General features: G+C 32.3%; 1 protein-coding gene across 2 annotated transcripts in view; it reads left to right on the plus strand.

The window, feature by feature from the left end:
• LOC102826306 (RNA-binding protein Nova-1-like) overlaps positions 1-12,435 on the plus strand; it is a 182,390-nt gene that overhangs the window by 152,426 nt on the left and 17,529 nt on the right. Inside the window, exon 4 of one of the 2 annotated variants that reach the window (XM_006835372.1) lies at positions 6,863-6,934. The exons of the other annotated variant lie outside the window; for it this stretch is intronic. Coding sequence (XP_006835435.1) covers positions 6,863-6,934 — 72 coding nt within the window. The remainder of the gene's footprint in view (positions 1-6,862; positions 6,935-12,435) is intronic. 2 annotated transcript variants of the gene reach the window in all.

Here is a 12,435-nt window from a genome sequence, read left to right on the forward strand (position 1 = left end):
TGTATGTATGTATGTATTTATGTCTATAATTGGACTCCTGGCATGGTGTTGTAGGATGAGCACTGGACCACAAGGTTGGTGGTTCAAACCCCATCAACTGTTTCTTGGAAACCCTGTATAACGTCACTGTGAGTTAGAACCAACGGGCGGCACTAACCAGCAGCAACAAATGTATATACTACACATGCAAAGAGAGAAAAACCACCCACTTACCCTTTGTTGGGTTCTTGTGCTAATCACTTCATGTGTATTATCACATTTTATCTTAAGAAAAACCTTATGAAGAAAGTAGAGATTCCATGTTATATTTGTGGAAGCTGACAGTTAGTGAAATTTAGTAATTTTTCCAACTTAATGCAACTAATAATTGATCTAAAGATAAGTCTCTTTATGGTCTCCAAGTTTGAGGGATGCTGGTAAAACAAAATTAAGTAATTTTTCAGAATCTTCAGTAGGCCAAGAAGCAAGCCTTACTGGAAAATCTATTGTGAAGGTGATATTAAGACACTCAATAGTACTTTAAAAACAAGATAATGAATACCTGTTTCTTTTGTTGGTGAAAATTTGAATACATGCATGAATTAAAATATATTTTAAAGTAAAACTCTATGATGTTTTGAGACTAATTTTCTAGTTGTAAAATGGAGAGGAAATCATTTTAAATGACTATGGTTTAGGGATAGGTAATTTATTTGTTTCAGACAAGTTCTGTAAGTTTTAATTAATGTATGTAAATATTTATTTTGTAAAGTATAGATGGTGATCTAAAACTGAAAATAGTTACAGTATAGATAATTTTACATATCTTCATAGTTAAAGTTCAAAAAAGAAATAGACAAATGAGACAAAGAAACAGTTATCAGAAAGAGTAAATCGAAGGCATTAAAGTGGTTAAGTGCATACGATCGGAGCTGTACTGCAGAGTTCTTGACTGTTTGATTTACCAGCTAGTTATTTTGACCAAGTTGTTTAACTGCTCTGTTCTTCAATTTCTTTACTTATAAAATACGTTAATAATACTTACATATTTTGAGGGACTATTGTTGAGTGTTACCTGAGTAGAACTATACCTACTGCATACCTAGTAGTGCTCTTTAGTAATCATAAAGATAAAAGGGAAACAAGTATTATATACTCTATGAGAAAATAAGAAAAAAAAAAGGATAAGGAAGAATATTAACAATGATCAAATACTATAGAGAAAATAAGAGAATAAGTAACTATGTTAAAAAGTAAATGAAAACAAAAATTGGGGATTTTTTAAAGTTCTTTGCAATCACATTAGAAAATTTTTTTTCCTAAAATTTTTCCCCTAAATGAGATACTATAGAAGAATTGATGCATTTGAATTATGTTATTGGAGATTAAATTTAAAAGTACCATGGACTTTCAGATGAACAAACACATCAATGTTGGAAAACGTACAGCCAGACTGCTCCTAGTAGCCAGAATTGCCAGACTTGTCTCTCATACTTTAGGCATATTATCAGGAGGGATCAGTCCCTGAAGAAGAACATCATGCTTGGTAAAGTGGAGGATAAGCGAAGAAGAGGAAGCCCCCAATGAGATGGATTAGCACAGTGGCAGCAGTAATAGCTTCAAGCACAGTAAGGATTGTGAGATTGGCACAGGACTGGGCAGTGTTTCATTCTTTTAGGATTGACTCGACAGCATCTAGCAACAAGACACTAGAAAAAAAGTAGTGGAAGTATTGTTGTTGTTGTTGAGTTCTGACCCATATATAGGGTCAGAACCCTATATAGGGTTTCCGAGGAGCAGCTGGTGAGCTTGAACCGCTGACCTTGCAGTTCAAATGGTTTTGCAGTCTTACGCATTAACCCACAGTGCCACACCAGGACTCCAGTGAAAGTGTGGAAACTGCTTGTTTAAAATTATATATGTTGTTATTTTTAAGTGTCTTTTCAAGTCATAGGGTTTCCTAGTAGTGTCTGGTGGATCTGAACCACCGACCTTGCAGTTCAAACTGACCTTGTGCACTATCCTTCAATGCCACATGTTGTTGTTGTTACGTACTATAGAGTCGATTCTGACCTATAGCGACCTATAGGGTTTGTGGCTGGTGAGCTTGAACCATAAACTTTGCAGTTCAAACTGACTTTGCAGTCCAATGCATTGATCTGCAGACCCACACCAGGACTCCATATAGAAGGAAGAAAAAATACATGTTAGATAAGAACGGCCCAGAGAGGCAAACATAGCTCTTGTTACTCAACAAGGTATGTTGTTAAGTGCCTTTGAGTCAGATCAGAGTACCTATACAGGGTTTCTGAGGAGTGGCTGGTAGAGTTGAACTGCCGACCTTGGGTTCAAACAGACCTTGCAGATAGTTCAGTGATTTAATCCTATAGCGCCCCACCAGAAAGTGTAGTTTATGTTAAAGAATAAGAAGGAGCTTGAAAGCAGAGAAATTGTAGGTGGGCAAATAGACAATATTACTGAGAGAACAAGATATAGAAATTATGAAAATAGAAAACGTAGGCTTTTAAGATCCTAGCCTGAAGAAACTTGCCTCTGATTTGGAGGTCACAATTTTTTCTAGTGGAAAGAATGAGAACATAGAGGAAAATGTCACTTAGAAAACTGAAAAAGTTGAGGTGAAGTAAAATATTGTAGGTAAGGAAGCTCATTTTTGAAAATTACGATTTTAATGAAATGGTAAAGATGTGTTTTAAGAAAGATAATGAAATATAAGCAACTGAATAGTTAAAGAGAAGGGTAAGTGTGTAGAAAGACAATTGTGGGAAAATAAGCTTTGAAATAAGAAAAACCTGTTGAAATTAGGCTACATGAATTTATATATGGGCCAAGTCATCCTAGGTAGTTCAGATGATGGAAGAAGAAGGGGAGGATAGTTATCACTAATCGAACACTGGAGGTGACACTACATGTGTAAATATTATATCTGTTACTTTTTATGAAATTGTATAGAGGCTTGGTTTACAGAACTTGAAAAGAGGTTTAGGTGAGTGATTGAGTAATGTCATTTGTTATTGTTAAGTGCTGGTGAGTTGGTTCCAACTCATAGTGACCCTGTATAGGATTTCCAAGGATCTGCTGGTGAGTTTGAACCACTGACTTTGTAATTAGACTGCAGTGACACTTGGTTAGCTAGTAATAGGTTTGGAATTACAATAGAGATTTATTGTATTTTGCTGTTTTCACTATACCTGTAAAAGGAGTTCTTGATAGTCTATTACTGTAGACCTATTAACAGGAAAGCTTTACTTATTATAAAGTTTATTTGTGATAATATTCTCTCATCCACCAAAACATCAGTTGCTGAAAAAATATGTCTTATGATTTATAATCACTTTTTAGTTCTAATTCTCCAAATTCTAGTCATAGCTACATTTAACTGTATATTGCTGAATTTGTGTGTTTTTTTAAATTATTCTACATTTCAAAGGATTTACTATTCAAAAATTATTAGTATTTATTTTTCTATAATAATTAATGTAGCCTCAGCATCAGAAGCAAAATTCTTAAACAGCCATTTTTGTCATACAGATAAAATAATATTACTTTCCAGTTGAAAGATAAAATGGTACTAAAAGTAACTTTTTTATTTTCACTAATTTAAAATGCTAAAAAAAAAGATTTTTTAGAGGTTTCTGTTCTTATATAAAATTTTACAACAGATATCTTAATATATTAATGTTCTTTGAATATAATGTTAATTATATTTTTAAAATGTATATTAGAAATTTTACTAAAATATATTTAACTTAAAACTACTAAACTGTAATTCTGCATAGTAAATGGATACAAACATTTTGCTTATAAACTGTTAAGGAGACAAACATACACATTTATATTGTATCACTGAAATGTTGTTTCCTATGGATTTTTGTTTCATTTTATCTGTGATTGAAAGCAATTACCAATGCCATTTCATGAATCTAATTAATAGCACTATTAAATTAAAGGTTACTTTAGTATATTTATGTACATCTGTTAATGAGGAGGAATTTTTTGCTCCTAGTAATTTCAGAGAGCAACTGAAGTACAAATTTTTTGGAATCTTTTTGTGGCTATAAATTAAATTTGTAAAAGGAAGAGATATTTTATGTTTTACAAATATCTACAAGGATAATAGCAATAAATCTTATCATTTCTTTATTGCACTATATTTGTATTATTTTAGGAATTTAAGACAATCTTTTGTCCCTTGACACACAACCATTTAATTTTCACTTGTTTACTTAAAATACTAAACTAATTTCTTGTAAGATTATGATGCATATTAACCAAATATTTTAATTATTTTAAATGCATTAATGTTGCCCAGAAATTTTAAAGTATTGCTTTTATTCCTATGGAAAATAAACACCATCAGAATTGGCAGGGACAATGCTGATGAATGAGAATTACATCACTTACTGATTTTGTTGTTGTTAGTTCCATCCAAGTCGGTCCTAACTCATACAGACCCTGGACAGGGTGTGAACCACTGACCTTGTGGTTAGCAGTCCAGTGCTTATTCATACAGCCCCACAACAGGATAGGCCCAATAATAGTCAACATATATTCAAGCAGAAAGAAAGGCAATGAGTAAATCCAGAGAAAATAACATTACTCAAAGTTTTTAAAAAATCATAAAGTTGAGATTTGTTAATATCATGACAACATGATGACTAAATGGTAGAAAACAGTTTGTCTCAGCTTTCAGTTGGCATGGATCATCTACAATGAAACTTTTATATTACCTTGTTAATATTAAATTAATCAGCTTTCAAGGATCCATTATACCCTCATAACAATCTAAGTAAAACCTTATGTTTACTGTCTTTATGGTAAGTATGAAAGTACTTCATATTGCTTCATCCTGAATCACTTAGGATTATGACTTTATCCTCATAATTCTTTGCAGCATTTAAAGACTATGTTGAGAATTGGTATACTAGGTAAGTCGATGCCACAGTGAATCTGTAGTACTTCAGGTAGATTTTACCCTGGCATAAATAGTGAATATGACTGTGTAAATAATGGACTTGGATTTTAGCTTATATTGGGAGAAAAAAAAACACACATAGATTTATTTAATTTCATATTGGTGACAGCAACTGGTTTTATTTAGTCAGCAACCTCATTACTTACCTGTGTTTAATACAGATTTTAAAGTATATGTTAATTACTCCTAAAAATACTTGGTGATAGATAGCAACTGTAATGAGAAAATAAAACCATTATGACTTAATTTATAAGATATATGGTAGAATGAGGTCACCAGCATATTCTCCAGTGTAATATTTGCATGGAAAAGAGAATATTAGGCACTGTTTTCAATGACTGAAAATGGAAGTAACTCTGGAGAAATTATCCTGGAGTTTATTATAAAGAGCAAAATTTAAAAATAAGGGGTTCAGACCATTTTTTTCTTCTTATATAAGGAATTATTGTGTTACTTTAACATCTTTAACCTCACCTTTTGGAGGAATGAGTACTATTTAATCAAAATCATGGTAATGCTTAACATTACGTCCAAGTTTACCTCGAAGTATCTTAGGTTTTAACTTCAGAATCAGGAATCACTTAAGGAGTGGACTACTTAAGACAATCCACTGTTAGAAGCAATCTTATTTTGTTGCAGGTGCCCTGTAAATTTCTTTTTGTTTTACTTGTAACTATTCAATTCAAATGACAAAAACTTGGAAATTTTAAATGCAAAAATATGACTTTGTTATATAATTTCATCAACTTTCCCTGGCACTGTTGAACCTTTAAAGTTATGCTTTTGCTCATATCTGAGTAAATTATATATATAATTTTAAATTTACTCATATATATAATTATATATATAATTTACTCAGATATATATATACACACACACACATAATGTATACACACACACATATATATAATACAATGTTCATATATAATTGTTTCTATACTAGAAATATATATATATATATATATTATACTTTTAGGTTCTTTTCTTAGACATGAGAAGCTTTTAAAATATCTTAATGGATTTTCACCTCTAATATAATGTGGCCTCAAGTATAACATGATATAAACATATATGTATAATTGTATATATGCTTAGAAGTTAAGTAAACAATAAATATCATTCCTAATATGTTTGTGCTTATTTTCAACACAGGTTAATTATGCTAACAAGATATTATACCCTTCATTTATATTAAAATTTTAGTGTTTATCATAAATGGTAAAAATACGGTAATTTTAGGATGTTATTAGTTATATGTTTATTAATATGAAGTTAATGTTTACATTTTCAGACGGGCTCTAAATTTATTAAAAATTAATGTTTTAGAAGATAATGTGATATTAAGAACTCAGAACTGCAAATTTAATTGCTTTTAAGTATGGATCCCTAAATTCATGTGGAATCAACTTGTTGGTGATGTTCAACATCATATTAAGTAGGTGGATACTTTTATGCCAAAGTAAACTTCATTTCACCACTTCTTCAAATCCCAGACTGTATTCATTGATAGAAAAAAGACTCTTTACATTTTAATCATAAATGTTCTTCAATTTTTGTTTTGATATCTTTTTCCCCAAAGAAAACATGAGGGAAAAGAAAAGAAATTACTATTCATGAATATGGTCAGGATACCTTTAATACTCATGTGAATTTATCAATCACCATCATGATTTCAAGTCATGAATTTATTTTTACATGCTTATGCATGCATATTTACATGCATTAATTACTTAATTGATCTTAAATTCCATTAAATTTGAATGAATAGGAGAAAATTTGTTCATAGGATTTTGTTCTCGTTATATTACATTTTATTTTCTTTTGTTTTGTTTAAAAAATCAGTTTAAGGCTTATAAAGGTTGATTTGCTCCTGAACTGCTTTGTTCCCAGACATTGCCATCTTCCCCAACTACCACCAAGTCCTCTCCATCTGATCCCATGACCACCTCCAGAGCTAATCAGGTACAGTATCATCCTGTCATCTACACCATACTTTTCACGGGTGATTGCCTGCAAACTGGAGAAAAAGATAATGGTGGGTTAAGGATTTATTCGTTCATTCACATTTATGCACCATGATCTGATTCCAAATAACCTAAGGAGGAAATAGAAATTATTCCTAAAATTTATATGTATATTTAATTTTAGATAACAAAAATATATTCAAATGGTAGAGTACTAGCATTTTGGACTTTTTAAGACTACTTTGTGAGTTGGTGTTTTTAATCTCCCTTGTTATATCTTCCTAGGATTCTTGGTATATAAGTTAAGGCTATCATATATGTAAAAATACAAATGCATAAATAAGACCTATTGAGCAAAGGTATATCTTGAAAAGTGAGTGCAATTTTATTTGTTTTTCATTTGAGACATGCCTTATTATTAAATTACTGATGAAAAATATTTCTAGCATTTCAACAATAATTTGTGATCATTTTACTGAAGAGATGATATTTTCATGAAGATGAATTGTAGCATTGTTGCCAGAGTGGAAAACTGCATTTAAAACTGTTTTATTAGTTTTATTATAATTGTTTTGGAACTGAATATTTGTAGGTCTTTCTTCAAAAATGTAGTCAGTTATGTTGTCACATTTAAAGACATTAATTAAAACATTTTATGTAACTTAGCTCTATACAATACTTAAGGACACAATAATGTATTTATTAAAATGATTAAGCATATTTTTATTTTGTCTGAGTTGATCTTCACTTAGGTGAGAATTATTATTTTAATATTTTCACACTTTTACTAATGCAAAGACTTACCGGAATTTTTAATATTAAGTAAAAACATATTTTTACTACATTTTTCATATAGCTGACCAATTATTAATATATAACTATATTTGCTGAAGATACGTAGCTTTTACATACAATCTAATAAAAAGTTATCGGGCTGATTTTGCTTGCTTATTGGTTGTAATGTTTTTTTGCTGTCTCAGGAAAAAAATTTTAATATAATGACTGAAAGCAAAATTAACACTATGAGGAATTAATTTTTATTGTATGTAGTGCCATTTTGGGGGGACAGAAATACTTTATGATGGTTCCTTTTTAACCCCAACAAATTGTTAAATGAAGTACACGTGTCTGGTGATGAATCTCAACACTTCACTTTGAAGGAAAATGGTAGTACTTAAATGAGACTCAAGCTTCTGTTATGCATTCATGAAGTTTGACAGTATATAGACATTTTCACTCTACATACACAAACTGTGTCTTCGACTTGAATTTTGGTCATGTGGTATAGAGAAAACAATTGGGAATACAACTAATTTTATGTATTTTAAAGCTTCTCTTTTATCTCATTGTTGTTTCCTTTTCAAACAAAATAAGAGCGACAACCATAAAACCCTGGGCCTAGTAAGAAAGAACACTGAGAAGTTTTATTTTAGAAATTAGACTTATATTTTCTATTTATTTTATTTGAGCACTTGAATTTTATTCAATTTCTTAAGAAGGCCAATTATACATCTACATTTACTAATAGTATCTTTTTGTCCATGAGATATGTTACTGCATTCACCTCTGTCAAATCTAATTTGCTTATTTGAAATGATAAGTCTGTTCTGGTTTAATATTTTGTCCACTCTCTTAAGTTTTCAGATATATTTGTTAGTTGTGTTTTATTTATAATCTGTTGTCTTACGCTCCATCAAGTATAATATCTCCTGAATAGCATAAAGCACAATTTAAGAGAAGGAAAAAAACAATAGGTTTTAATTTATTGAAGGAGCTGTAAAATTGTCATTAATCTTCAGTGTTATTAGTAGGTTGTTACCATTTTATTTCCTGTAGTATGATTTCCAAAGAGATTGTTTTCATGTGGTAAAGTATAAGGCAATTTGTTCTTTGTTGTTCATTTGGACCTTGTATTATACAGCTCACAATTGTTTCCTGTGGATAGCTGTAATTAATTCAGCTTCACTCTATTGACATGTCTCTAGTGTCATGTCATGACCAACATAGGAAAATGCGTTCTATCTGTGCGCTATATAAATGCTAAGTTCTATTTATTTTTATCCTAAAATATAAGTGATAGTAAAAGAGAAAGCTTATTCTTTAAGATAAATAATATGTAAGAAACAGTTTATTAAAACTGTTTGAGTTTTATTTTAAAATAAATATTCTAATATTAGATATGTTTCTTTTTCATCTTAGAATATTCCCGTAATGAAAGACTCTGTATGCTCTTTAAATTTGCCTCAGCTACATTACAATTATTTTCTTCTCTCCCAAGAGTACTGTTAACTGTTCTAATTATTAAATCAAACTTGGTTGTTGTTTTCCATTGTAAAATGTAAAGTTAGAAAGGCTCATATATATGAATATTTTTATATATCACATTTTTTTTGCATATTGCATGGTACATGTTTGATTTATTACATATGGGATTTTAAATATACAGGAAATATTAGGATATAGTGAATATTATTTGATTCTTTAAGTAAATATATTTATACTTACAAAAATATTTATTAAAAACAGAACAGTTGGATTCAATCATTTCAAAGTTTTGGGTACTAAATTATTCAATTCATTAAGACTCAGCGAAGTAGTTTAATCAGTCACTAATACTAAATATCAGTTCCAACCTTTGTTTAGTTTGTTAGTTGTTAGCTCTGTTAAGGTTCTTCTCAAATTTCAGTGGTGAATGATTTCAGAATTATGTGCTTTATAGAAAATTTTAATTTTTTAATACATCTTCAGTTATATAATAGATATTTTCAAGATGCTTAAAACAAATGAAAGCAGATGGCATACATAACACACTTGCTGTGGCTACAGAAAACTACAACAAGCTGAATGATCTCCAAATTGACCCTCAATTCTGCCACAGTCCTAAGCCCCATTACTTTCTTACTCTCTAAATAATTGTTTCACACAGTTGCCTCTCATTTCAATTCCTTATTACCTTTCTACTATATAGCAAATTACTAGAAAATTAGTGTCATATAATTGTGGTGGTTGTTAGTGCCATCAGGTCAATTCCTACCACTAGTGACCATATATAGGGTTTCTGAGGAGCAGCTGGTGAGCTTGAACCGCCGACCTTGCAGTTCAAATGGCTTTGCAGCCTGGTGCATTAACCCACAGCGCCACACCAGGACTCTTATAATGGAGGTAGTGGTGGTTAAGTGCTGTTGAGTTGGTTTCAACTCATGATCCTGATAGGGTTTCTGAGGAGCAGCTGGTGGATTTCAACTGCCAACCTTGCAGTTAGTAGTCAGTGCTTATGCTAGCCCAAGACTCCAGTGGCTTATCATTGCTGTTGTTGTTAAGTGCCATAGAGTAGGTTTTGTCTTATAGTGACCCTGTTTAGGGTTTCCAAAGAGTGACTGGTGAGTTTGAACTGCCAACCTTGAGGTTCAAACCAGCCTAGTGGACCAGTGCTTATCCTACAGCACCACACCAGGACTCCATAATAGAGTTTATTTATTATCTCTGTTGTTCAGGAATCCAAGAACCGCTTAACTGTGTTGTCTGCATGTGTTCTCAAAGGTTGTAATCAGGTAGTTTGCAGTCTGCGTTCTCATCTACATGATCAACTAGGGAGGAGTCTGTTTACAAGCTAATCCAGGGTATTCAGAATAGTTAGTTCTTGTAACTGTATATCCGAGTGTGCTGAATGGCTGTTAACTAGACACCTTTTTCTGACTAGTAGGCCAGGTACAGTTCCTGCCAAGTGGCCCTTTTGATAGACAGCTCACAACCTGGCTCTTAGTTTTTTCAAAGCCATCAGGAGAATCTCTCTCCACTGTGTGCTAGCAAAATGGAGTCTTCTGTATTGCACCTAATCTGAGAAGTAATGTTGCATTCCCTTTGCCATGTAACATGTAACACAATTTAATGATGGGAGTGGCATTCCATTACCTTGCCATATTCTGTTGGACAGAGACACTGATCTTGCTCAAAGAAAAGAGAGTTAGCACCAGTCTCAAGATCATGGGAGCCATATTAGAATTTGCATACCTCAGCCCCTCAATATTAGTGATTCCATACTCATTCTCAGTTAGGATGATTACTTTAAACTTACAGTGATGATTTTAATTCCTACTTCATTGAGAAAATGGAAGCAGTCTGAAAACAAGTTTGAGAAACTCAACACCAAACACAAACTCATTGACCAGCATCCATACCCACATACTTTGCCTTTTCATCTGTCACCGTAGGTATACTTACCATGCTCCTGTTTTAAATAATTTTATTTGTACAGTCTGTTTTCCTCAGTAATTCTGTCTTCTATCCTATTAAGCAAAATTTTAAAAAATGATTAAAGATTTTGAAAAGACGGTTTATAGAAGAGGAAATGGAAATGTCCAATACGCATATAAGTAGGTTTAATTTACCTCACCTGGCATCAGGGAAATACGAATCATCATTGTAAAATTAGATATTTTTATTTGCCAAATAGGCATGCATTTTGTGTGTCTGCATTTTATACGCACCTATCAGATATATCATGCAGGCAATGATTAATATATGTGCATGTATGTGTTTGGACATGTGTGTGTGTGTGTATGTGTGTTTATAAATCAAAAGTGCTGACCTATGTATTGGAACCAAGCATTTTCAAAACATTGCGGACACAAGAAATGCTACATTGTTACATCTTTTGGAAATCTATCTTGTGAAATGTAATGCAGTTGTCTATAGAAATAAAGTAACAGACAGTGTTTTGTTCCATAATACATAGGGTACTCTGAGTTGTAAAGGACTTGACTTTAGAGCACCTAACAACAATAACATTATAGAAATATAGATACTATGCAATGTAGTGTGACACTGTATACAATGGGGGGCTGGGGGGGGGGAGAAGGAAACAGCCTAGTCTCTAACAAGAGAATGGTTGACTAAATTATGGTATTGTAGAATATTATGTGGTGAGGCTTTTTAAAAAAATGAGTTAGATACACGTAAATTGGCTTAATGTTGGTTATTTCCAGCAAGTTGATTCTGATTCATAGTGACTCTATAGGACAGAGTAGTACTGACAATAGGGTTGTTGTTGTTAGGTGCCATCGAGTTGGTACTGACTCATAGAGACCTTATGCACAGCAGAACAAAACACTCCCTGATCCTGGGCCAACCTCACTACTGTTGCCACGCTTGAGTCCATCGATGCTGCTACTTGGCCAATCCATTTCGTTGGGGGTTTTCTTTTTTTTCTCTGATCCTCCATTTTACCAAACATGATATCATTCTCCAGCGACTGGGCCCTTCTGATCTGACAATATGTCCAAAGTATGAGAGACAAGTTTGGCCATCTTGGTCTCCAAGGAGCGCTCTGGCTGCACTTCTTCCAAAACGGATCTATTGGTTCTTTTGGCAGCCCATGGCACTTTCAATATTCTCTTCCAACACCATAACTCAAAAGCATCAGTTCTTCTACGGTCTTCCTTATTCACTGTGCAGCTTTCACATGCATATGAGGTTATTGAAAATACCATGGCTTGGGTC

Source organism: Chrysochloris asiatica, unplaced genomic scaffold, assembly GCF_000296735.1.
Source record: "Chrysochloris asiatica unplaced genomic scaffold, ChrAsi1.0 scaffold00017, whole genome shotgun sequence".
Classification (NCBI taxonomy): Eukaryota; Metazoa; Chordata; class Mammalia; order Afrosoricida; family Chrysochloridae; genus Chrysochloris; species Chrysochloris asiatica.